General features: G+C 44.8%; 1 protein-coding gene and 1 non-coding gene across 5 annotated transcripts in view; one reads left to right on the top strand and one right to left on the bottom strand.

The window, feature by feature from the left end:
- The first annotated feature begins 13,373 nt into the window (after positions 1 to 13,373).
- TFCP2 (transcription factor CP2) overlaps positions 13,374 to 26,700 on the top strand; it is a 79,060-nt gene continuing 65,733 nt past the window's right edge. For 2 of the 4 annotated variants that reach the window (XM_063646959.1, XM_063646958.1), the window contains exon 1: positions 13,400 to 14,213. In XM_063646959.1, the coding sequence (XP_063503029.1) occupies positions 14,092 to 14,213 (122 nt within the window). In that variant the 5' untranslated portion in view covers positions 13,400 to 14,091. Of the gene's footprint in view, positions 14,214 to 26,700 lie in introns of all 4 variants that reach the window. The other 2 variants (XM_054442855.2, XM_054442856.2) reach the window with 2 other exon arrangements.
- On the bottom strand, positions 23,535 to 23,641 carry LOC129010968 (U6 spliceosomal RNA). The gene has a single exon (XR_008493119.1). It is a non-coding gene; the product is annotated as a U6 spliceosomal RNA (small nuclear RNA).

Raw genomic sequence — 26,700 nt, 5'->3', positions numbered from 1 at the left:
GGAAATCAAGTTACCTTCCCATGCCCAGATTTCCTTCCTGCCTCATGGACCAGGCTCTGGCACTGAGGTTCTCACTGTTCCCAACACAGACAAAGCTTCCTGAGGGCTGGAGGGGCAGCAAGGGGAGAGGAGAATGGGGAAGAAGCGCTTGATGTAGTTGTGTGGAATAAACAGTATTTTTTCTTTTGTACTGGGCTGCTTGTTTCCTGTTCACTCTTCAGGGTAGAAATATTAGTGAAACAGTGTCAGAGGACAGGGAAGTGACAGTCTTTGCTGTCAGCTTGCAGCCTGGAAAATCCCATTGCAAGAAAGCAGGGGTCAGTACTCTGGATTCCCACTTCAGAAGTCCCTGCTTGGGCCCTCCTGCCATCACGACCCTCCCTATAGGGCACAGGGTCTCCTTTTAGACCACCCTTCTTATACCCAGAGCCCCAGAATTCTCTGCGAAGCCCATTTCCTGGACCCCTCCTCTCTGGGTTCCAGGAGCTGTGCCGTTGCTGTGCACACTTGTAGGTCTAAGAGGTGCCTGCCTTAGTCTGCTCTGGTTGCTACAACAAAGTACCTTAGACTCAGTGCCTTACAGACAAGAGAAATTTATTGCTTACAGTTTTGGAGACTGGAAAGTCCAAGATCAAGGTCAAGATCAAGGTTGATGTCTGATGAGAGCCCTCTTCCTCATAGACAGGTATCTTCTCACTGTAACCTCACATGGTGGAAGAGCAAGCAAGCTCCCTTGGCCTCTTTTATAAGGGAGCTAATCCCATTAATCTTACTTGACTAATCGCACCCCAAAAGGCCCCACCTTAATCCAGTCAGCCCTCCATATCCCTGGGGTCTGTGTCCTCAGATACAACCTCAGATGGAAAATACAATATTCAAAAACAACAACAGGCTGGGTATGGTGGCTATTGCCTGTAATCCCAGCACTTTGGGAGGCCAAGGCAGGCAGATTGCCTGAGCTCAGGAGTTCACAACCAGCCTGCGCAACATGGTAAAACCCCATCTCTACTAAAAATACAAAAATTAACCAGATGTGGTGGTACATGCCTGTAATCCCAGCCATTCGGGAGGGTGAGGCACAAGAATTGCTTGAACCCAGGAGATGGAGGTTGCAGTGAGCTGAGATCGTACCACTGCACTCCAGCCTGGGTAACAGAGCAAGACTCTGCCTCCAAGCAAACAAACAACCCAACCCCCCTAATACAACAGTAAAAAACAAAACAAACAAAAAATGTCAATATCGTATAACAACTATTTACATAGCATTTACATTATATTAGTAGGTATTATAAGTAACCTAGAGATAATTTTATGCAAGAGGATGTGCATAGGAGGTTATGTGGAAATACTACACTGTTTTTGGTGGTTTTTGTTTTGTTTCTAGAGACAGAGTCTCACTTGTTGGCCCAGGCTGGAGTGCAGTGGCGCGATCACAGCTCACCAGATTTCCCTGGCTCAAGTGATCCTCCCACCTCAGCCTCCCGAATGGCTGGGTCTACAGGCACGTGCCACCACACCTGGCTAATTTTTTTATTTTTACTTTTAGAGATGGGGTCTCACTATGTTGCCCAGGCTGGAGTACACCATTTTATATGAGAGACTTGAGCACCTGTGGATTTCGGTATCCTCAGGCATCCTGAAACCAATCCCCGACAGATATGGAAGGACAACTGTACTATCACATCGGGGATTCAGTTTCATTATAGGAATTTTTGGGAAACACAAACATTCAGCCCAGCCGTGGCCAAAGGGCAGCTGTTTGTCAGACAGTAGGATGACAGAGCTTGGATATGTAGACTAGGGTGTCTACACATGTACGTCAGGCTCTTTGCAGTGCAAGATGGGGAGAGGGAAAAGAAGGCAGCCAATGGGCTGAGGGCCAGGACTGGGGCACATTCTAGCATGGGACTTCGAGGAGTTCTAAATCCAAACCTGGCCTCCCAGGTCACTATAAAGGTATACTTATCGGGACAGGAAGCCAGAACATTAATAATTAGTTTGACTTATACTTTATAAAAAGGTGACTATATGGTAAGCAACACTTTGTATTATTCCCCAGGACTGTCACCTGAGATTAGCGCTGAGAGCACACCTGTCATGAGGGTCTCTCTTGGCTTGTCTACTTCCTAGGAGCAGGGTTCATGACATCTGTCTCTCAGGTCCCTCTCCCCTGACACTCAGCTGGTATTGATGACGTCTGGGCTACCTAATCTAAACTGGTGAGAGCAGCCGGGAACAGTGGCTCATGACTGTAATCCCAGCACTTTGGGAGGCTGAGGCGGGTGGTTCACCTGAGGTCAGGAGTTTGAGACCAGCCTGGCCAACGTGGCAAAACCCTGTCTCTACTAAAAATACAAAAATTGGCCAGGCGTGGGGGCACATGCCTGTAATCCCAACTACTTGGGTGGCTGAGGCATGAGAATCGCTTGAGCCTGGGAGGCAGAGGCTGCAGTGAACTGAGATAGAGCCACTGCACTCCAGCCTGGATGACAGAGTGAGACCCTGTCTCAAAAAAAATAAACAAACAAATAAAAAAAATAAAATAAACTGGTGAGAGCAAGACAGCACCTTTGATTCTACCCAACCAACATTCCTGAGCCGGGCACTGTGCTGGATTCTGGACCATGCCTCACCTCTCCACCCCTACCCAGGGAGATAATGAATGCCTAAGCCTCTGATGCAAAGCTTCGGAATCAGAGGAGCTTTACAGTACTCTGAAATAACGGGGCAAAAATTCAAACAGAAGCCAGCACTTACCTTTTGCATAGATCTTACATAGATATTACATAGATCTTACATAGATATTAGCTATCCACACTGGGCTGTGACTCCTCATTACACAGGCTAGGGGCCTACAGTAGGTGCTTGATAAATGGCAGATGATTGACTGAATGCATTTCATACCCTCTCCTTCACGGAAATAATGACAGCTGAGTCCCTGACTTCAGGTTCCTGGGAGAAAGAAGGACTATGAGATTCAGCTTAGCTATGTCGGGTTGGGTGTGTGAAATGTGAGAGTGACTAGAATCTGGGCAGCAGCTGGCTGTGACCTGAGAGAGACAGCTCCCAGCAGCTCCCACCAGCAAGGTCGGTTGGAGCTGATAGCTCTGGCTCAGACCAGTTGAGGGTGGCTCTTGGCATTTGGCCCAGGAAGGATTTAGAGGATGAAGGGACTGCAGTCTTTATTCCCAGGCCTGGGAAGTCTATTGTGTTGTGGATGGCTCTGACGGGGGAACTGATGTTTTATGGATATGGGCTGGTTTCTGGACTTCTCTAGTCTTCTCTAGAGGAGAAGAGCCTGAGGTAGAACCGTGGGGCTGTGAAAACTTCTGATTTCCTTTCCTTTCAATTGCAGGATCCTTCAGAGAAGCCACAGGTCTCACAGGTGGGTGGCAGGAAGAGGTGAAGAGTTAAAACGAGATGGTCAGTCCCTAAAAAAGCCTGCCTGGGGAATGGTTTCTTCTTGTACCTGGAGGAAAATGTCCACTGATTAGCTGGGAAACCCAATGACATTGACTGACTTGAGTACTCGAGTGAAAAGAGAAGGCTAGGGGATGAATGGGTACCGACCCAAGGCATGCAAACCCTCAAGCCTCTGAGAGAACTGATTTGTCTTAAGAAATAGGCAACACAGCTGCTAGGGTGCCCTTCTTGTCAATAATAATAATAGCTAGCCTTTACTGACCACTAGTCAGAATGCTAGGCACTCTTGTAAGCACTTAACATGCACCATCTCAGTTAATTGTCACAATAATTCCATAAAGTAAGAAATATTATTATGTCCACTTTGCAGATAGGGAATTGAGGTACTTGGAGCATGAGGAATCTACTCAGGGCTGCTTTGTGAACAGCAAAACCAGGATTTGAACCCAGGTAGGCTGTCTGTAAAGCTTTTGTGCTTAACTACCTCATACAGGCTCTGAGAGGTGGGTGGGACCTTGAGGTTGCGGTGTGTTTGTGTGTTCTGATCTTTTTTTTTTTTTTTTTTTTTAAGACGGAGTCTCACACTGTCACCCAGGCTGGAGTACAGCGGCACAATCTCGGCTCACTGCAACCTCTGCCTCCCAGGTGCAAATGATTCTCCTGCCTCAGCCTCCCAGTAGCTGGGATTACAGGTGCCCACCACCACACCCAGCTAATTTTTTGTATTTGTAGTAGAAACGGGGTTTCACTATGTTGGCCAGGCTGGTCTCAAACTCCTAACCTCATGATCTGCCCACCTCGGCCTCCCAAAGTGCTGGGATTACAGGTGTGAACCACCATGCCCAAACTGATCTTTTTGGTAGAGTTTCCACATGCTTCTACCTACCAGGGTAGACCCTGCTATGTCCCATATTGATGGTGTCCAGTTTTAGGATCCAATCTTGAGAAATAAACCCTCCATGATGAGCCTTAACTTAAACAATCCAGAATACTGAATTTGGAGCTCTGTGCCACAGGTACTCTGATTTATTTTTATTTTTATTTTTATTTTGAGACGAAGTCTCGCTGTGTCACCCAGGCGGGAGTGCAGTGGCTCGATCTTGGCTCACTGCAATCTCCACCTCCCGGGTTCATGCCATTCTCCTGCCTCAGCCTCCCGAGTAGCTGGGACTACAGGTGCCCACCACCAAGTCCGGCTAATTTTTAAAATATTTTTAGTAGAGATGGGGTTTCACCGTGTTAGCCAGGATGGTCTTGATCTCCTGACCTCGTGATCTGCCTGCCTCGGCCTCCCAAAGTGCTGGGATTACAGGCTTGAGCCACTGCGCCCGGCCAGTACTCTGATTTATTATGTGTAATAGAAGCCAGGATTTTTATTGTGGGATTAATTTATGGGTACAAAAATTTGATCTATTGATAGGTGTTGCTGGATTCCTTTCTTCTCCTTTGAAAAGGAGTTTCGCTCTTGTTGCCCAGGCTGGAGTGCAATGGCACAATCTTGGCTCATTGCAACCTCTACCTCCCAGGTTCAAGTGATTCCCCTCTCTCAGCCTCCCAAGTAGCTGGGATTACAGATGCACGCCACCAGGCCCAGCTGGTGTATTTTTAGTAGAGACGTGGTTTCACCATGTTGGCCCGGCTGGTCTTGAACTCTTGACCTCAGGTGATCCACCTGCCTCTGCCTCCCAAAGTGCTGGGATTACAGGCGTGAAGCCCCTCACCCAGCCCAGTGTTGCCGGATTTCTAAGGGAACATCTAGTGATCTTTTCTTGGAGGCAGAGCCTTCTGGGCTGCTCCTGGAATCTCTCCCATCCTGGCACTCCAATTTCACTCTTAGTTACGTTGGGGAGGGGAGCGTATGGGAAAAGTTCACTTTCCGAGTCACATAATTCCAGGGGTAAACAGTGTGTGACGTCTTCTTTCCCAAGGGGGAACTGCAGTCAAGGGCATAATTCTCCAGGCTGACCTATACTCCACTTGGGAGGGGCTGAGGCTTAGGAGTCTCCTCTTATTTCACCTCAGTGTGTTTCAGAATTAATAAGTGGCAAGGAGGACGTCTGTGCAGTGTTTATTTCGGTTCAGATATTAAACTTAGTCTCAAACATTTCCAAGAAGTACATGTGTGTCTTTTCCTAAATATTTTCCAGGGCACAGGGCTCCCTAATATTCCTGGATGTGGCACAGTCATCTCTTCAAAACATCTAATATGATTACTCTTTGTTTTTTTAAAAGTCCATTCCCTTTGAACTATTCTTCTGTGAATGAGAAAACATGCTTCATCCAATATTCCTTCATGGGCACAGTGTTCTAAAAATTCAACATTCTCACCTCCACAAGTTTCAAAACTCATCTCTGAAAGGAAAAATAGGTAAGAAGCAGATCTTTTTATTTATTTATTTTTAACTTTTAATTATTATTATTTTTTTTGAGATGGAGTCTCGCTCTGTCGCCCAAGCTGGAGTGCAATGGTGTGAACTTGGCTCACTCCAACTTCCACCTCCCGGGTTCAAGGGATTCTCCTGCCTTAGCCTCCTGAGTAGCTGGGATTATAGGCACCTGCCACCACGCCTGGCTAATTTTTGTATTTTTAGTAGAGATGGGGTTTCACCATGTTGGCCAGGCTGGTCTTGAACTCCTGACCTCAGGTGATCCACCCGCGTAGGCCTCCCAAAGTGCTGGGATTACAGGCGTTAGTCACTGTGCCCGGCAAAGCAGATCTTTTTAAAGTTTATTTATTTATTTATTTAATTTATTATTATTATTTTTTTTGCGATGGAGTTTCGCTCTTGTTGCCCAGGCTGTAATGCAATGGCATGATCTCGGCTCACTATAACCTCCACCTCTCGGGTTCAAGCGATTCTCCTGCCTCAACCTCCCAAGTAGCTGGGATTACATGGCTAATTTTGTATTTTTAGTAGAGACGGGGTTTCACCATGTTGGCCAGGCTGGTCTCGAACTCCTGACCTCAAGTGATCCACCCGCCTTGGCCTCCCAAAGTACTGGGATTATAGGCATAAGCCACCGTGCCCAGCTATTTATTTATTTATTTTTGAGACGGAGCCTAACTCTATGGCCCAGGCTGGAGTGCAGTGGCGTAATCTCGGCTCACTGAAATCTCTGCCTCGCAGGTTCAAGCGGTTCTACTGCCTCAGCCTCCCAAGTAACTGGGACTACAGGTGCCCACCACCACACTCGACTAATTTTTGTATTTTCAGTAGAGATAGGGTTTCGCCATGTTGGCCAGGCTGGTCTCAAACTCCTGACCTCAGGTTATCCACCCACCTCTGTCTCCCAAAGTGCTGGGATTACAGGCATGAGCCATCGCACCTGGCCGTTTTTAAAGTTATAACCACTCACAGAGAGAGTGTAACATGAAGGTTAGATGCCTAGACTGTGGGGTTACCGCTGTCATGCTGGGTGACCCTGGACAAGCCATTTAATTTTGCTAAGCCTCAGTTTCCTTATCTATGAGCTGAATCGAATAAGGATACCTTTCTTGTAGGGCTGAGTGAAGACGAAATGAGATAATTAACCTAATGCACCTACTCAGGCCCTGGCACTTAGGAAGAGCTCAGTAAATATGAGCCTATCATTATTATTAATTTTTATTTATTTATTTATTTATTTTTTGAAACAGGATCTCACTCTATTGCTCAGGCTGGAGTGCAGTGACGCGATCTTGGCTCACTGCATCCTCTACCTTCTAGGCTCAATGGATCCTCTTGCCTCAGCCTCCCCAGTAGCTGGGACTACAGGGGCACACCACCACAGTCAGCTAATTTTTTTGTAGAGATGAGGTTTTGCCATGTTGCCCAGGTTGGTCTTGAACTCCTTGGTTCAAGCAGTCCACCTGCCTCAGCCTCCCAGAGTGCTGGGAGTAGAGGCGTGAGCCACCACATCCAGCCATATTAGCTATTATCTTTTGCTGTGTGTGTGTGCAGTTTCCACTGGCAGGGAGGCATCACTATAGGCAAATCCCAGCTAAGAGAATCAGGAACAAGCTGCTAATTTATATATATTTGTTACTTATTCAAGAGTACAATTTTTTGGTAATTTATGAAGCATAATGATGAAACAATCACTCACGCACCCATTACTCCACTTATGTAAACTATTAAGAACTGTTGAGGCTGGGCGTGGTGGCTCACGCCTGTAATCCCAGCACTTTGGGAGGCCAGGGCGTGCAGATCACAAGGTCAGGAGATCGAGACCATCCTGGCTAACATGGTGAAACCCTGTCTCTACTAAAAATACAAAAAATTAGCCAGGCATGGTGGCGGGTGCCTGTAGTCCCAGCTACTCGGGAGGCTGAGACAGGAGAATGGTGTGAACCCAGGAGGCAGAGCTTGCAGTGAGCCAAGACTGCGCCACTGTACTCCAGCCTGGGAGACAGAGCGAGACTCTGTCTCAAAAACAAACAAGCAAACAAACAAACAAACAAACAAAAAAACTGTTGAAGCTATCTTTTTTCTTTTTCTTTTTATCTGTTTTTTTTTTTTTTTTTTTTTTTTTTTTGAGACGGAGTATCGCTCTTGTTATCCAGGCAGAAGTGCAATGGCGTGATTTCAGCTCACTGCAACCTCTGCCTCCTGGGTTTAAGCTATTCTCCTGCCTCAGCCTCCCGAGTAGCTGGGATTATAGCCACATGCCACCACACCCGGCTAATTTTGTATTTTTAATAGAGATGGGGTTTCTCCATGTTGGTCAGGCTGGTCTCAAACTCCCGACCTCAGGTGATCTGCCCTCCTTGGCCTCCCAAAGTTCTGGGATTACAGGCATGAGCCACCATGCCTAGCCTGAAGCTATTTTCTTTTCTTTTTTTTTTTTTTCTTTGTTATGGAGTCTCACTCTGTCTTCCAGACTGCAGTGTAGTGGCCTGATCTCAGCTCACTGTGACCTCTGTCTGCTGGATTCAAGAGATTCTCCTGCCTCAGCCTCCCAAGTAGCTGGGATTATAGGCGTGCACCACCACTCCGGCTAAGTTTTGTATTTTTAGTAGAGACTGGGTTTCTCCATGTTGGTCAGGCTGGTCTCGAACTCCTGACCTCATGTGATCCACCCACCTCAGCCTCCCAAAGTGCTGAGATTACAGGTGTGAGCCACCATGCCTGGCCACGCTGAAGCTATTTTCTAGTTCCTTCCCTCACCTATTCTCCTGCCTCTCCTTAGATGTGGCCATCACTATAATTGTATTTATTTCATTCCTTTTGAAAGGACTGTATGTAAAGTTGACCCTTAAACAATGTGAGGGTGATCCCCACACAGCTGAAGATTCAAGTGTAACTTCTGACTCACCTAAAACTTAATTACTAACAGCCTACTGTTGATCCGAAACCTTACTGATAACATAGTCAATGGACATATATTTTATGTTTTATGTATTATATATTGTATTCTTACAATAAAGTAGGCTAGAGAAAAGAAAATATTTTAAAAATCAGAAGGAAGAGAAAATATATTTACTATTCATTAAATGGAAATGGATCATCATAAAGGTCTTTCCTCCTCATCTTCACATTGAGTAGGCTGAGGAGGAGGAGGAAGAGGAGGGGTTGGTCTTAATGTCTCAGGAGTGTCAGAGGTGAAAGACAATCCATGAATATTAGAAGATATCAACAAACAACAAAAATGAAAAATTAAAAAAAAAAGAAAACCCACAAATAAGTAGACCTGTGCAGTTCAAACCTGTGTTGTTGAAAGGTCAACTGTATACTTTCCTAAATGATAATTGCTTAATTTTACTGGCTTTTGAGCTTTACAAGGTGATATTACACAGTATGAGGACTTCTGAATTTCCCCCTCAATTCTAAGATTGATTTATTCACGCAGTTCAGTATAGCTTTATTCGTTTTCACTGCTCAATAATATTATATTCCAGTCTAATTTATCCATTCTTTTGCTGGTGGAGAATTGTTTTATTCCATTTTGTTACCATAAACAGTACTGCCATCAACATTCTCATACAAGTCTCCTGGTATGTATGTAGAAGAGTTTCTCTAGGGTATATATGTAGAAAGGAGTTGCTGAATCACAAAATAATTTTCAGGATAATTTTTAAAGAGTTCTGCTTGATCCTGACCACTCTGTCCTAAGTCTCAGCTTCCTCATATTGAAAAACAAAACAAAAACTTCTACGAAGACTAAATGATATGATGTATTTATTTATTTTTAATAGAGACAGTGTCTTGCTCTGTTGTCCAGGCTGGGTGCAACGGCCCAATCATGGCTCACTGTAGCCTCGAACTCCTGGGCTCAAACCATCCTCCCACCTCAGCCTCCTGAGTAGCTGGGACTACAGGTGCACACCACCATGCCTAATTTTTAAATTTCTTGTAGAGAAGGGGGTCTCATTATATTGCCTAGGCTGATCTTTAACTCCTGGGCTCAAGTGATCCTCCTGCCTCAGCCTCCCAAAATGCTGAGATTACAGGTATGAGCCATGGTGCCAGGCCAAGACAATATATTTTAAAGTGCTATTAAGGCCGGACACGGTGGTTGACACGGTGGCTCATACCTGTAATTCCAGCACTTTGAGAGGCAAAGGCAGGCAGATCACATAAGGTCAGGAGTTCAAGACCAGCCTGGCCAACATGGTGAAACCCCGTCTCAACTAAAAACATAAAAATTAGCCAGGCATGGTGGCGTGTGCCTGTAGTCCCAGCTACTTGGGAGGCTGAGGCAGGAAAATTGCTTGAACCCAGAAGGTGGAGGTTGCAGTGAGCCGAGATCGCGTCACTGCACTGCAGCCTGGGCGACAGAGGGAGACTCTGTCTCATAAATAAATAAATAAATAAATAAATAAATAAATAAATAAATGCTATTAAAACCATAACAGTCTGGGTACCGTGGCTCATGCCACGGTAATCCCAGTACTTTGGGGGGCTGAGGTGGGAGGATCACTTGAGCCCAGGAGTTTGACACTCACTTGGGCAACATAGTAAGATTCCATTTCTACTAAAAATAAAAAATTAGCTGAGTGTGGTGGTGTATGCCTTTAGTCCCAGCTACTCGGAAGGCTTAGGTAGGAGAATTGCTTGAGCCTGGGAGGTGGAAGCTGCAATGAGCTGTGATCATGCCACTGCATTCCAGCCTGGGCAACAGAGTGAGACCCTGTCTCAAAAAAACCAAAACCAAAACTTAAAAAAAGAAAACATGGCTGGGCACGGTGGCTCATGCCTGTAATCCCAGTACTTTGGGAGACCAAGGCGGGCAGATCAAGAGATCGAGACCATCCTGGCCAACATGGTGAAACCCCGTCTCTACTAAAAATACAAAAATTAGCTGGGCGTAGTGGCACGCGCCTGTAGTCCCAGCTACTTGGGAGGCTGAGGCATGAGAATCGCTTGAATCCAGGAGGCAGAGGTTGCAGTGAGCCGAGATCACACCACTGACTAAGCCTGGCAACACAGCGCGACTCTGTCTCAAAGGGCATAGTGGTGTGCACCTGTAGTCCCAGCTACTTGAGAGGCAGAGGCAAGAGGATTGCTTGAGCCCAGGAGTTTAAGGTTACAGTGAGCTATGATCAGGCCACTGCACTCCAGTCTGGGTGACAGAGTGAGACCCTGTCTCTAAATGAAACAAAAAAATCCCAAGCCCATAACATACTATACAATGTAAATTAATGTTATTAAAATAGGATAACAAAATCAACCCAATCTTAACAGAGAAGCAGAAGTGTACTACCAGTGGGAGACTGGAGCTAACATTTATTGAATCATTACTATTTTTGTGGCATTTTGGTACCTCATTTAATACTCACAACAATTTTAGGGGGAGGTATTATTTTCACTAATTTATGCATTAAAATACTGAGGCTCAGAGATGTAAAGTTACTTGCCTGAGATTATACAGCTAGAGGTGGAGCTGTTGGTCAAACAAGGCATGGCTCTATCTAAGAGAGGTTTAAAAATACCCTAAGTACAATGCTGGTTTACAAAGGATTTTGACCACCGGGCACGGTGGCCCACGCCTATAATCCCAGCACTTTGGGAGGCTGCGCCAGGTGGATCATTTGAGGTCAGGAGTTCGAGACCAGCCTGGCCAACATAGAAACCCTGTTGCTACTAAAAATACAAAAATTAGCCAGGTGTGGTGGTACACACGTGTAATCCCAGCTACTCGGGAGGCTGAGGCAGGAGAATTGCTTGAACCTGGGAGGCGGAGGTTGCAGTGAGCTGAGATTGCACCACTGCACTCCAGCCTGTTCGAGAGACCAAGACTCTGTCTCAAAAACAAAAACAAAATCCAAAAACTTTGAGCCCTCAGATCTCCATGTGACATCTCTCTTTTTGTCTATGAGCCCAGGACCCATTCCTTTACCCACAGTCACACATTTTGAGATCGAACTGGCTCATGGGAAGAAAAGATGGCTTAAAGAGATACTGAATATCTCCAGAATGAGCTAAGACTTTGATCCTAGGGCTTACCAAGGTAAGACGGCAGGTTTAAGCCCGGAGCCCTCACAGAGATGCCTGTGGCTGAAACACCCCATACCAGCACAACATGTTGCCAACTTCATGTCAACTTCTCTTTTTTTTCTTGATTTTCTTATTCCTTTTTCATTCCTTTTTAAATTCAATAAACATGTTTAAAAGTCCTGTTGAAAGCAGGAACTATAGTAGGAGATATTTAGAACACAAGCCTGAAAAAGAGCTATTCCTTATTCTTTAGATCAATCTAGTGAGAGAGGCAGATATATACAAAAGTATAAGTCAAGGCAGATTTTAAAAAATTCAGCAATGGAATACAACAATGAACCAATACTTTCACATAAAGGCAATGTCTTGTAACGAATAATGCCAGGCTTTGGAATCAGCTCTGAAGCTGGCATGTCAATTTAGCTCTGGCCAATTTAAGCGCTTAGCCTTGGTTTCTTACTGATAAAATAAGAGTCATTATACTTAGCTTTATAATTCTAATTCCAAGATTGCTTTGAGGACTACTCATAGTGTAATAAAGTTCCTAGCAATAGTTGATACTTAATAAACAATGGCCATTATTACTCAATCCTCAAAGGAGGAAGGTGGAGCAGAAGAAGTTACTCCCACTCCCGTTTACAAACGAGGAAGCTAAATCTGTGAGATTAAGCAATTATTCTGAAGACACCAAAGTAGTAAATGAAGACGCCAGCCTAAACTCTGATATTCAGATCTTTTAAATTCCAACACCCCATACCAGCACAACAACCTTTTAAACCCCCTCCCTTTTTTTTTTTTTTTTTTTTGAGATGGAATTTCACTCTTGTTGCCCAGGCTGGAGTGCAACGGCGCGATCTCGACTCACTGCAACCTCCGCCTCCTGGGTTCAAGAGATTCTCCTGCCTCGGCCTCCCGAGTAGCTGGGATTACAGGCCCGCGCCACCACACCTGGCTAATTTTTGTATTTTTAGTAGAGACGGGGTTTCTCCATGTTGGTCAGGCTGGTCTTGAACTCCCGACCTCAGGTGATCCGCCCAACTCGGCCTCCCAGAGTGCTGGGATTTCAGGCGTGAGCCACCGCGCCCGACCTAAAAACCACATTTTTACTGATCTCATGCTTTTCTGTTCAAATGCATTAGAGAGGATGCCGAAGATAAAATGAATATACAGGGAAGCGGGACTTATGCAGGGTCTTGACCTCCGGAGAGGTGAGTTTAAGGAGACAGGAGTATGGGCAGGAGCAAGCGCGCACACGCAAGGAGCGTTTGGGAAGCCGTCAAGAGTCCGCCAGGGGTGGAGTGGGTTCATAAGGCTAGAAGAAGGGCTCCTTCCATGGCTCCGGGTGACGACTTGATGGGTAGCGGATACCAGAACTCTGGTAACTACACGGATAGACGTTTAAACCCGGACACTTGCACGCCGGGTCCTCCCCGTGATCGCCCAGCGCATCTCGGGGGCAGAGCCGTGGAGCAGCCCGCCTATCATCGCTGCCGAGACTGACGAGGTCTCTTCTTTATAGGCGAACGACAGCGTGACGTCATGTTTGCCGGGCAGGCGAAGAAAGAGGACGCCATGATTGGTTGGCGCTGGGGCGGCGGGCGGTGGAAGGGCCTGGCGAGTCTAGGTTTCACGCCTGTGCTGGACTTTCTCCTTCCATGTTTCCAGGCCGTGGGGGGCTACAGAGGGCCAGGAGTCGGCTCAGCGGAAACCTGGATTTGGTTCTAAGCTGTGGGGTTGAGAACGGGTGACCGGAAGTGATCGTGGGACTGACCGGAAGCGAGGCCTGGAGGGGAAAGAGAGAGCGAGCCCTGGGAGGGAGGGGGCCTCCAGCAGAAAGGGGCGGGGGAAAAGGTGCAAAAGCAGCGTGGGAGCGCCGGGCTGGCTTCCTGCGGCTGCTGCTGGTCTGACTGGGAAGCAGCAAGCCACCACTACGAACTCTCAAGAGGAGTGGGAGTGCGGGAGTCCAGAGCTGCCTCTGGGAAGTCTGCAGTAGTTGAGCAAAGGGGTCCTCACGTTCCTGAGAGCTGGGCAGGGGGGATTTTGGAACCTGGGGCAGCCAAGAACGAGCAGCCAAGGGTACGGGAGATTAGTTGTACGAGCAGTTCTGATCGGGCTTGGGGGTGGCTGGTGCGCACTGCGTGGGAAACCTTGGTTTGTAGTTTTCTTGGTTTGTGTTACTCCTGTTGGGTAGAATTACCCTCCGCGCCTTTGTACAAGACACGGTGTCTCCTGGGGCAAGGAAGGAGCCAGGATGGCCTGGGCTCTGAAGCTGCCTCTGGCCGACGAAGTGATTGAATCCGGGTTGGTGCAGGACTTTGATGCTAGCCTGTCCGGGATCGGCCAGGAACTGGGTGCTGGTGCCTATAGCATGAGGTGAGTGAGATTTTCCCAGACCCTACACCTTCTGAATAACAAAGGCGGATAGACACTAAGAAAAGGGGTTGAGTGGGAAGGAGGTGTATAGAGTTTTAAAAAGCTGTTTACGATTGGGGAAAAGGGACTTGTTCTTTTGTCGCTTTGAGTAGTTAGTGTTGTGGAAGAAATGGAAAAAGCGATTGTAGGCGATATGAAGCCTGTGCAAGATCAGTGGAAGAAGGAAGAGTGGTCCCTGATTAGCAACCAGATGAATGTTGAGAGGCTTTTGTGCCAATGTGGGAGACTTGGGGACTGATGGTGTATGTGTGGGTAAGTCTGACGTTGTGTGAAGAAGGGTTACATATAGCATAGGAAGGGTATCTAGGAAGTTGGGAAATTGGGAGCTGGTGCTTAATGATGAATATTGGTTCGTTTCTTGTTGGAGAGATATGGAAGTCCTTGATGAAGAAGTCCATACAGCTATATCTTACCACTAGCTTCCTTTAAGACTTTACTTAATTCTGGGATTTCTGACTTCTAAAGCATAAGCTGTGAAATGAAAAAGTGACGAAGAAAACTTAAGATGCTTCTGGATCTTTATGTATCAAGCCAGTTGTTGATAACAGATGAAAAATCTCCTTTCGGCCGGATGCGGTGGCTCACGCCTCTAATCCCAGCGCTTTGGGAGGCTGAGGCAGGCGGATCACTTGAGCTCAGGAGTTCGAGACCATCGTGGCCAACGTGATGAAACCCCGTCTCTACTAAAAATACAAAAATTAGCCGGGTGTGGTGGCGCGGGCCTGTAATCCCAGCCACTCGGGAGGCTGAGGCAGGAGAATCGCTTGAACCCGGGAGGCGGAGGTTGCAGTGAGCAGAGATGGTGCCACTGCACTCCAGCCTGGGCAGCAAAGTGAGACTCCATTTGAAAAACAAAACAAAAACTCCTTTGAAAGCAACATTATTGCCTATATAACTTTTTGCATGCATTGGCTACTTCATTCCTCCAATATAGTTTATTTCATTTATAGACGTGTAAGAATCCTGTATGGAAATGTTGAAACAGCTGCATCTTAGGGGTAGATGGACTATATATAACTGGGTTTCCTAATGCATTATAAGACTTAATCTAAATAAGTGAGTCAAGAGACTAGAACTTAACATTTTCATTGGGTTTATGATTTCATAGGGGAAAGATGCTTTTTAGGGGGAAAGTAGATGCATTTTTCATTCTGATAATGAGATCTTCTAAGAGTTATATAAAGTTCCTTTATTCCTGCCAATTCAAAGTGGACTTTCCTCACTGAAGTAAAATTATGAGTTAGAATTTAATACTTCAGGCCGGGCATGGTGGCTCACGCCTGTAATCCCAGCACTTTGTTAGGCTGAGGTGGGCGGATCACGAGGTCAGGAGTTCGAGACCAGCCTGGCCAACATGGTGAAACCCCGTCTCTACTAAAAATTCAAAAAATTAGACGGGTATGGTGGCGCGCCTGTAATCCCAGCTACTTGGGAGGCTGAGGCAAGAGAATTGCTTGAACCGGGAGGCGGAGGTTGCAGTGAGCAGAGATCGCACCATTGCACTCCAGCTTAGGCAACAAGAGCAAAACTTGTTTTGCTCAAAAAAAAAAAAAAGCAGGGGAGAGAATTTAATACTTCAGCATCTTCAGGAATCTTTACTTAGAATAATAAAGACTATTATTCTAAATAATAATCATGCCTGTAATCCCAGCACTTTGGGGGGTGGAGACTGGAGGATCTCTTGAAGCCAGGAGTTCAAGACCTGCTCTCCACAAATAAATCAACAGATAAATTACCCAGGCCTGGTGGCATGTTCCTGTAGCCCCAGCTACTAAGGAGACTGAGGTGGGAGGATGGCTTGAGCCCAGGAGTTTGAGTCTGCACTGAGTTGTGATTGCACCACTGTACTTCAGCCTGGTGACAGAGTAAGACCTCATCTCTTAAAATTAAAAAAAAAAAAAAAGAAAAAAAGAAAAGATTTTAAAAATTAAGAAAAATTGGAAAAAACTATCGTTATATAAATATTTTAGTGATTTTCAGGGAAACTTGAGTTCTATATATTCTATCTTGCAGTGCTCTTAGTCATGAGAAATTTAACTGTGATTTTACCTATCCTTGTTTATGTAAGTCTGAACATAAAAATAGAGGTTAATTTGGTCTGAAAGTAAGTGCCCTGACCCTGAACTTACACATGAGCATCTGACATAATATTTGACAATTTTTTATGCTGTTACTTGTGTAAAGATATTCACAGCAAGGAGTTTGATTTTGTTTAGGTTACCAGAGGTTAGGCTGGAAATAATTAAATATAACTGTACTCATTATAAAAATAGTTAACATCACCAGCAAACATTTGTTAATCTACTAGGTGCAATACCATATGCTCTTGATACTATGCCATCTTACATTTAATTAAGAGTGCTTTACAAATCATACCCTGTGTGGTTTTCACAGACATTAGAATGGCTTGCATACTTACACATTTAGTTTTTTTCAACATCAAAATCAAATGCACAAGTTTTCAAACATCACTTTGAGTTCTTGAGAGCATAGTGTGCCAACACTTTAAGTACTTTTCTTCTTTTCTTTTCTTTTCTTTTTTTGAGACGGGTCCTGTTCTGTCACCCAGGCTGGGGTGCAGTGGCACCATCTCGGCTCAGTACAACTTCCATCTCCCGGGCTCAAGTGATCCTCTCACTTCAGCCTTCCGAGTAGCTGAGATATAGGCACATAACACTACACCTGGCTTTTTTGTTTTTTTCATCCTTTTTTTCATGTGTTAGGTACTTGTTACTATTCTCTTGACTTTTTTTTTTTTTTTTTTTTTTTTGAGATGGAGTCTTGCTCTGTTGCCCAGGCTGGAGTTCAGTGGTGCGATCTCAGCTCACTGCAACCTCTGTCTCCCGGGTTCAAGCGATTCTCCTGCCTCAGCCTCCTGAGTAGCTGGGACTACAGGCGCACGCCAACATGCCCGGCTAATTTTTGTAATTTTAGTAGAGATGGGGTTTCACCATATTGGCCAGGCTGGTCTCAAACTCCTGACCTCAGGTGATCCACCCATCTCAGCCTCCCAAAGTGCTGGGATTACAGGCATGAGCCACTGCACCCAGCTCTCTTGACTTTTATACACATTTGATCTATTCTATTAATTTGTGTTAATTAGATATTGGTCTTCAAATTTTAGTATTCATAAGAGTCACCTGGACAGCTTATTAAAAATACACTTGGGGGCCAGGTGCGGTGGCTCACGCCTGTAATCCAAACACTTTGGGAGACTGAGGCGGGTAGATCACCTGAGGTCAGGAGTTTGAGGCCAGCCTGGCCAACATGGTGAAACCCTGTCTCTACTAACAATACAAAAATTAGTCGGGCGTGGTGGCGCATGCCTGTAATCCCAGCTACTTGGGAGGCTGAGGCAGGAGACTCGCATGAACCCGGGAGGCGGAGGTTGCAGTGAGCCAAGACTGTGCCACTGCACTACAGCCTGGGCAACAGAGCCAGACTCTGTCTCAAAAAAAATGAAATAAAAATAAAAATACAGTTGGGGATAGGCATGGTGGCTCGTGCCTGTAATCCCAGCACTTTGGGAGGCCAAGGTGGGAGGACTGCTTGAGCTCAGGAATTTTCATCAGCCTGGGCAACATAGGGAGACCCTCTCTCTACTAAAAATAAAAAAATTAGCTGAGTATGGTGGTGCCTGCCCCAGTCCCAGCTACTCCAGAGGCTGAGATGGGAGGATCGTTTGAGCCCAGGAGGTCAAGGCTGCAGTGAGCTGTGATTGTGCCTTTGCACTCTAGCTTGGGTGACAGGGTGAGACCTTGTCGCAAAAAAACAAAAACCAAACCAAAACAAAACACCAGTTTACAGGGTCCCATCTCCAGTGATTGGGGCACAGACTAGAAATCTGATTATTTATTCATTAGAGTTGGGGTCTTGCTTTGTCGCCAAGGCTGGAGTGTAGTGGCTCAATCACAGCTCACTGCTGCCTCGAATTCCAGAGCTCAAGCAGTCCTCCCAAGTAGCTGTTCCCTAGGCTGGAGTGCAGCTGGGGGTACAGTCACGAGATACCATGTCTGGCTGATTTTTAAATTTTTTGCAGAGACAGAGTCTCCCTATGTTGACCAGGCTGTTCTGGAACTCCTGGGCTCAAGCAGTCCTTCCCCCTTGGCCTCCCAAAGTGCCGGGATTATAGGTGTGAGCCACTGTGCCCAGCCCTGATTTTTATTTTTTTAATTTTAATTTTGTCTTATTATTTATGTTTTTAGAGGTGACATCTCACTCTTGTCACCCAAGCTAGAGTGCAGTGGCGTGATTGTAGCTCATTGCAGCCTCAAACTCCTGGGCTCAAGTGATCTTCCTGCTGCAGCCTCCTGACTAGCTAGGACTACAGGGTCACACCACCACACCTAGCCAGTTTTTCTACTTTTTGTAGAGACTAGATCTTGCTGTGTTGCTCAGGCTGATCTCTAACTCCCGACCTTAAGAGATCCTTCCACCTTGGCCTCCCAAATTGCTGTAATTACACATGTCAGCCATGGTTCCCAGGCCTGTTTCTCCTTTTAATAAGACCTTGGATCTTAGTGTGCCACCCTCCAGCAATAATCTTTGCCAACTGGTTCTAAGAGTCAATCAGGCCAGGCATGGTGGTGCACACCTGTAATCCCAGCACTTTGGGAGGCTGAGGGCGGGCAGATCACCTTGAGGTCAGGAGTTCAAGACCAGCCTGGCCAATATGGTAAAACCGTGTCTCTACTGAAAATACAAAAATTAGCTGGGCATGATGGCACACGCCTGTAATCTCAGCTACTCAGGAGGCTGAGGCAGGAGAATGACTTGAACCTGGGAGGCAGAGGTTGCAGTGAGCCAAGATTGAGCCACTGCACTCCAGCCTAGGGGACAAAAGCGAGACTATCTCAAAAAAAAGAAAAAAAGTCAATCAGTCTGACTTTCTACATCTTTATTAGGGAATATACTCTCTTTGACAAGCAATTTGTTTTATAAAATATCTTCTTTGACACATTTGTTTTACTCTAGTTTATTTTCTGTTGCATCTTATAATGGTTTCATCTTCAAATCTATTAATTTGTATTTTATAAAGAGTCATCTTAATTGGATTTAATCCTTATCAGTGGTCCTTTTATTATTATTTTTTCTTATATTTTTATTGTGGCACAAACTTTATACTAAAAGGAAAGGAGATTCATTGTGAATACATGATAAGTGAAGGAGCCAGTCACAAAAGACCACATAACATATGATTCCATTTCTATGACATTTCTAGAATGGGCAGATCTGTAGAGAAAATAGATTAGTGGTTGACTAGAACTATGGAGGAGGAGGGAATGGAGAGGGACTACTAGTAGGAATGGAGTTTCTTTTTAGGGTGTTAAAAATGTTCTAAAATTGTTTGTGATGATGGTTGTGATATCAAACTAGGTTCATCCTGCCCACGTGCAGCAAGCCAATCACTATGATGATGGGTTTTGCAAAAGAGACAAGATTTTAATCATAGGGCTGCTGAATGAGGAGACAGGAGAGCAAATACCAAATCTGGCACCCTGAAAATAGGGCTTGGCAGTGTTTGTGGGGTAGGACGCAGGGTGGTCTAAAGCATGGGGAAAAGTGATTAGCAGGTAGGAAAGGTGAGGTAATCAAGGTTTCTGCACAAGCATAATTGAGCTACATTGCTCTTCATAGGACACATGCAGAAAATGGCAGTGTTAACATGATCTAAGTGTGGAGTTTTTGTCCCTCTGACATGAAAAGGTCACTTTTTGGGCACTCATGCAGGTCCAGTTGAAGGATTGGTGGTCTCAACTGGGTAAGAGCTGTCCCCTAATTCCTGAAAAACAGCTTTAAGCATCTGTTAATATAGTGACCCATAGTCAGAGATGTTATCTTTTTTTCTTTCCTTTTTTTTTCTTTCGAGGCAGGGTCATGCTATGTTGCCCAGGCTGTTCACAGATGTTAACTTTTATTTACTTATTATTTATTATTATTATTATTTTTTGAGATAGAGTTTTTGGTCTTGTTGCCCAGGCTGGAGTGCAATGGCATGGTCTCGGCTCACTGCAACTCTGCCTCCCGGCTTCAAGCGATTCTGCTGTCTCAGCCTCCCAAGTAGCTGGGATTACAGGCGCATACCACCCTGCCCAGCTAATTTTTGTATTTTTAGTAGAGACGGGGTTTCGCCATGTTAGCCAGGCTGGTCTCAAACTCCTGACCTCAGGTGATCCACCTGCCTTGGCCTCCCAAAGTGCTGAGATTACAGATGTGAGCCACCATGCCCGGCCAACTTTTTTTGTTTGTTTGTTTGAGATGGGGTCTCACTCTGTTGCCCAGGCTGGAGTGCAGTGGCATGTTCATGGCTCACTGCAGCTTTGAACTCCCGGGGCTCAAGCAGTTCTGCCTCAGCCTCCTGAGTAGCTGGGACTACAGGCATGTGCCACCATGCCCTACTCAGAGTTTTTCATAAATGCCGTTTTAGTGTTAAATAAGTTTCCTTCTATTCCTAGTTTGCTGAATATGTGTGTATGTGTGTGTTTATTGTGGTAAAATACATATAACATAAAATTCTATCATTTTAACCCTTTAAAAATGTCCAGGTCAGTGTAATTAAGTACATTCACGTTGTTGTACAACCGTCACCGTGATCTGTCTCCAGAACTTTTTCATCCCAAAGTGAAATGCTGTACCTATTAAACACTAACTTCCCATCTCCCCCCACTCCAGCCTCTGGCAACCACCATTCTACTTTCTGTGTCTATGAATTTGACTACTCTAAAAACCTCATATATGTGGGATCATATATTTGTCCTTTTGTGACTGACTTATTCACTTAGCATAATGTCTTTGAACTTTTGCTGAGTGTTTTTTTTTTTAACCATGAAAGGGTATTGAATTTTTTCAAGTATCTTTTCTGTGTCTATTGAGATGATAATGTGGTGTATCACATTGATTGATTTCGTTATGTTGAACCACTCTTGCATTCCTGGGATAAATGTTGGTCATGGTATATAATCTTTTTAATGTACTGTTGGATCCAGTTTGCAGTTTGCTGTTATTTTCTTGAGGATTTTTGTTTCTATATTCATACGGGATATTGGTTTATAGTTTTCTTATATCTTTTTTTTAAGAGACCAAATCTCCCTATGTTGCCCAGGCTGGTCTTGAACTCCTGGACTCAAGGGATCTTCCTGCCTCAGCCTCCCAAAGTGCTAGGATTACAAGTGTGAGCCACCATGCCCAGCCTGAATTTTATTGTATCTTTTTCTGGCTTTGGCGTCGGGGTGATGTTGGCCTCATAGAATGTTAGGAAGTGTTCCATTCTTTTCTGTTTTTTGAAGGAGTTCGAGTAGGATTGGTGTTAATTCTTTGAATATTTGGTAGAATTTGCCAATGCAGCCATGTAATACTGGACTTTTCTTTGTTGGGAGGTTTTTGTTTATTAATTCAATCTCTTATTATAGGTTTGTTGTGACTTTTAATTTTTTCTGAGTCAGTTTTGATATTTTAATGTTTCTAAAAATTTTTCTGTTTTGTCTAAATTATCTAATATGCTGGTTTATAGTCATTCACAGTATTCTCTTATAATCCTTTCATTTATGTAAAATTAGTAGTAATATCCCCAGTTTCATTTCTGATTTTATTTATTTTCATCTTCTTTCTTTTTCTCCCAGTCAGTCTAGCAAGAGTTTGTAAATTCTTTTTTTTTTTTTTTTTTTTTTTTGAGATGGAGTCTTGCTGTGTCACCCAGGCTGGAGTGCAGTGGCATGATCTCAGCTCACTGCAACCTCTGCCTCCCAGGTTCAAGCAATTCTCCTGCCTCAGCCTCTCCAGTAGCTGGGATTACAGGTGCCTGCCACCGTGCCCAGCTAATTTTTGTATTTTTAGTAGAGACAGGGTTTCACCATGTTGACCAGGCTGGTCTTGAACTCCTGACCTTGTGATCTGCCCTCCTCGGCCTCCCAAAGTGCTGGGATTACAGGCATGAGCCACCATGCCCGGCCAAGAGTTTGTAAATTCTGTTGATCTTTTTAAATAACAGATTTTTGGTTTTGTTGATTCTACTATTTTTATTCTTCTTGGTTTTTGTTGTTGTTTGTTTGTTTTTGAGAGATGGGGCCGTGCTCTGTTACCCAGGCTGGAATGATGCAGTGGTGTGATCATATGCATTGCAACCTCAAACTGCTGGGCTCAAGTGATCCTCCTACCTCAGCCTCCTGAGTAACTGAGACTACAGGCATGCATCACCAAACCCAGCTAATTTTTTTTTTTATTTCATAGAGATGGAGTCTCACTGTCTTGCCCAGGCCTTGAACTCCTGGCCTCAAGCGATCCTCCTGCCTCAGCCTCCCAAAGTGCTGGGATTACAGGTGTGAGGTACTACACTGCGTTATTTTTATTCTTTATTTCACTTAGCTCTGCTCTAAACATTATTATTCCCTCCCTTTGGTTGGGTCCAGTTTGTGCTTCTTTTTCTAGTTCCTTAAGGTCTGAAGTTAGAGTATTGACTTAAAGGCTTTCTTTTTTTTCTCTCTGTTTTTATTTTTATTTTTTGTAGAGATGAGGGTTTCACTATGGTGCCCAGGCTTGTCTTGAGCTCATGGGCTCGGGTGATCCTCCCACCTCAGCCTCCCATAGTGTTGGGATTAAAGGCATGAGCCACCATACCCTGCCTTCTTTCTAAAATTTTATTATTATTATTATTATTTATTTATTTATTTTTTGAGACAGAGTCTTGCTCTGTTGCCTGGGCTGGAGTACAGTGGCATGATCTTGGCTCACTGCAACCTCTGCCTCCCAGGTTCAAGCGATTCTCCTGCCTCAGCCTTCCAAGTAGCTGGGATTACAGACATACACCACCACGCCCAGCTAATTTTTGTATTTTTAGTAGAGACAGGGTTTTGCCACGTTGGTCAGGCTGGTCTTGAACTCCCAACTTCAGGTGATCTGTCCGCCTTGGCCTCCCAAAGTGCTGGGATTATAGGTGTGAGCGACCGCGCCTGGCCTTATTACTATTATTTTTTGAGACAGGGTCTTGCTCTGTTGCCCAGGCTGGGTTGCAGTGGCACCATCACAGCTCACTGTAGCCTCAACTTTCCAGATTCAGGCAATCCTCCCACCTCAGTCTCCCAAGTAGCTGGGACCATAGGCTCTTGCCACCATGCCTAGCTAATTTTTGTATTTTTTGAAGAGACAGGGTTTCATCATGTTGCTCAGGCTGGTCTCAAATTCCTGGGATCAAGTGATCCTCCTGCCTTGGCCTCTCAAAGTGCTGCGATTACAAGCATGAGCAACCATACCCAGCCCTGAAATGTTTAAAATATGGAATGCTTCACAAATTTGCATGTCATCCTTGCTCAGAGGCCATGCTAATCTTCTCTGAATCATTCCAACTTTAGTATATGTGCTGCTGAAGTGAGCATTAAACAACACACTTAAACACCAAATGAATAAAAAGAGGAAATCATTAGGGAGATAAGAAAATACATTGAGACAAATTAAAAGGAAAACATACATACCAAAACTCATGGGATGCAGTAAAAACTCAGAGGGAAATTTAGGGTTGTAAATGCTTCAGTGAACTGTGATTGTGCCACTGCACTCCAGCCAGGGTGACAGAGTGAGACTCAACCACAAAAAAAATCAGGATTTAGTTCAAGAGCTCTTGTACATCATGGGGACTATAGTTAATACAATATATTGTATACTTGAACATTGCTAAGAGAGTAGAGTTGATTTTAAGTGTTTTCACCACAAAAAAGAGAAGTATATGAGGTAATGCATGTATTAATTAGGTTGGTTTAGCCATTGATACATTTGATGGTACCCCAGTAGGCCCCATGGCTCTTTCCTTTTTCTTTTTTTTTGAGATGGAGTCTAGCTCTGTCACCCAGGCTCGAGTGCAGTGGCGCCTCACTGCAACCTCCACCTCCTGGGTTCAGGCAAGTCTCCTGTGTCAGCCTCCTGCGTAGCAGAGACTACAGCCATGGGCTACCACGCCTGGCTAATTTTTGTATTTTTAGTACAAATGGGGATTTGCCATGTTGGCCAGGCTGGTCTTGAACTCCTAACCTCAGGTGATCCACCCGCCTCAGTCTCCCAAAGTGCTGGGATTACAGGTGTGAGCCACTGTGCCCAGCCTCTGTTCCTTTTTCTTTGTTCATTTTTTTTTCCTGCTCCTTAGCTTAAGTAATTTCAGTTCTATCTTCATGTTCATTGATTCTTTCTTCTGCCTGTTCAACTCTGCTGTTGAATCGTTTAGTGCAATCTTTATTTTGGCTCTTATATCTTTATGTCCAGAATTGCTATTTCATTCATTTTTATATTTTTAAAATATTTTTATTGATATTCCTTACTTGTTTATACATTGTTCTCCTGATTTCCTTTAGTTTTTGTTTTTCATGGTTTCCTTCAACTTTCTGAGCATATTTAAGACAGTTAAAATCTTTGTCTAGTAGGTCCATTGTCTGGGCTTGCTATGGGGTGGTTTCTGTCAATTTCTTTTTTTTTTTTTTGATATGGAGTCTCGCCGTCTCCCAGGCTGGTGCGAATAAAAAAAATTATTATTATTATTATTTATTTATTTTTTGAGACAGAGTCTCGCTCTGTTGCCTAGGCTGGAGTACAATGGCATGATCTTGGCTCACCGCAACCTCTGCCTCCTGGGTTCAAGCTATTCTCCTGTCTCAGTCTCCTGAATAGCTGGGATTACAGGCATGCACCACCACGCCTGGCTAATTTTTTGTATTTTTAGTAGACATGGGGTTTCATCATGTTAGCCAGGATGGTCTCGATCTGCTGACCTCGTGATCTGCCCGCTTCGGCCTCCCAAAGTGCTGGGATCACAGGCGTGAGCCACTGTGCCCAGCCAATTTCTTTTTTTTTCCTGTGAATGGGCCATATAGTCCTGTTTCTTTGTTTGCTTTGCAAATTTTTGTTGGAAAGTGGATATTTTGTGTGTTGTAATATGGTAACTCTGAAAGTCAGATTCCACTGCCTTTCTAGGGATTACTGTTGTTACTTATGAAAGCTGCATTTGTTTAGTGACTTTTCCAAACTGTCTTTGCAAAGAGCGTATATCTGGTTGCATGCGGTCACTGAAGTCTCTGTTCTTTTATCTCTGTGGTCTTTCAGTGACTTGACAGAGATTTCCTTAAATGCTTAGATCCAATAAGAAAAGAAAACAGAAAGAAAAAAAGAGTGTTCTCTCCCTTTAAGTTCACTTGTCTAGTGCCACTAGGGAGGCAACTTCAGTCGGGGGTGTGCATGTGTGAAACAGTGGTCAGCGCTCTGGCAGCTCCTCAGCAATCAAAAGTAGTGAACGAAACACATAACTTCAATTTTTGGAGGACAGAGCCCCTATTTCCCACCCGAGCACCAGCAAGCTGCAGCAGGAACTCCATCCCAACAGTTGCGTACCACAGGGATGGGAGCTAGAGAATGATAGATGCTATTCCAAATGCCAAAATTCACTAAAATTTACCAACTTTTTTCTTCATCAAGCACTCTTCTGGACACTGCAAGTGTTTCATTAGACCCCAGAGTCCTAAAATAGTCACCTCAAGCAGTTCTTGCCATCTCAATAGTTATTTTGGTGAAGGTACTAACTCCTGGAGTTCCTACTCTGTCATTTTCCATGACCTATGTCCCTAATTTTCAGCACCCATTTAGTTGATCCAACCCTCCTTCTCAGTGTATGCGCACACACACACTCATCCAATCTGTTCTCTACACAGAAAGAACCCTTTGTAAGTGCCAGTGCCTATGTTTTTTTTCACTTAAAAGATAATTTCATTCTCAACATGGAAAAAGTGGAGTAAAAAAAAATTCACAGCCGGGCGCGGTGGCTCACCCCTATAATCCCAGCGCTTTGGGAGGCCAAGGCAGGTGGATCACGAGGTCAGGAGTTTGAAACCAGCCTGGCCAACAGGGTGAAACCTCATCTCTGCTAAAGATACAAAAAATTAGCTGGGCTGGGCATGGTGGTGGGCATCTGTAATCCCAGCCACTCGGGAGGCTGAGGCAGGAGAATCTCTTGAACCCTGGAGGCGGAGGTTGCAGTGAGTGTAAATTGTGCCAATGCACTCCAGCCTGGGTGACAGGGCGAGGCTCCGTCTCAAAAAAAAAAAAAAAAAAAAAAAAAAAATCAGAGAGGATTCTGGGAAGTTGATAAAGTAGGAGGTACCAGAAATCTGTCTCCCCACCACCAAGATGACAGTTGCTCTGGCAGAATCTGTCTGATGTATCTGCTTTGGAACTCTGGAATTTATTGAAATCTTACAACTGTGAGGAATTAACTGCAATTTACCATCCAATCCTGGATGGTAAATTTTGGTTAATTTCAGTCAGTTTCAGCGCTTAGCACAATAGCGGCTGCCCATCCACATCCCTCAGCCCCATGACAGGCAGCTGTGCACATGTTCCTGGAGCAGCTTGCACGTAGTTTGTGGAACCCAAGGTGGGCAGAAAGGACCATCTCTTC

The sequence above is a fragment of the Pongo pygmaeus genome, chromosome 10 (assembly GCF_028885625.2).
Source record: "Pongo pygmaeus isolate AG05252 chromosome 10, NHGRI_mPonPyg2-v2.0_pri, whole genome shotgun sequence".
Lineage (NCBI taxonomy): Eukaryota > Metazoa > Chordata > Mammalia > Primates > Hominidae > Pongo > Pongo pygmaeus.
Note: the sequence above shows the minus strand (reverse complement) of the source record. Positions and strands in the feature narration are given on the sequence as shown.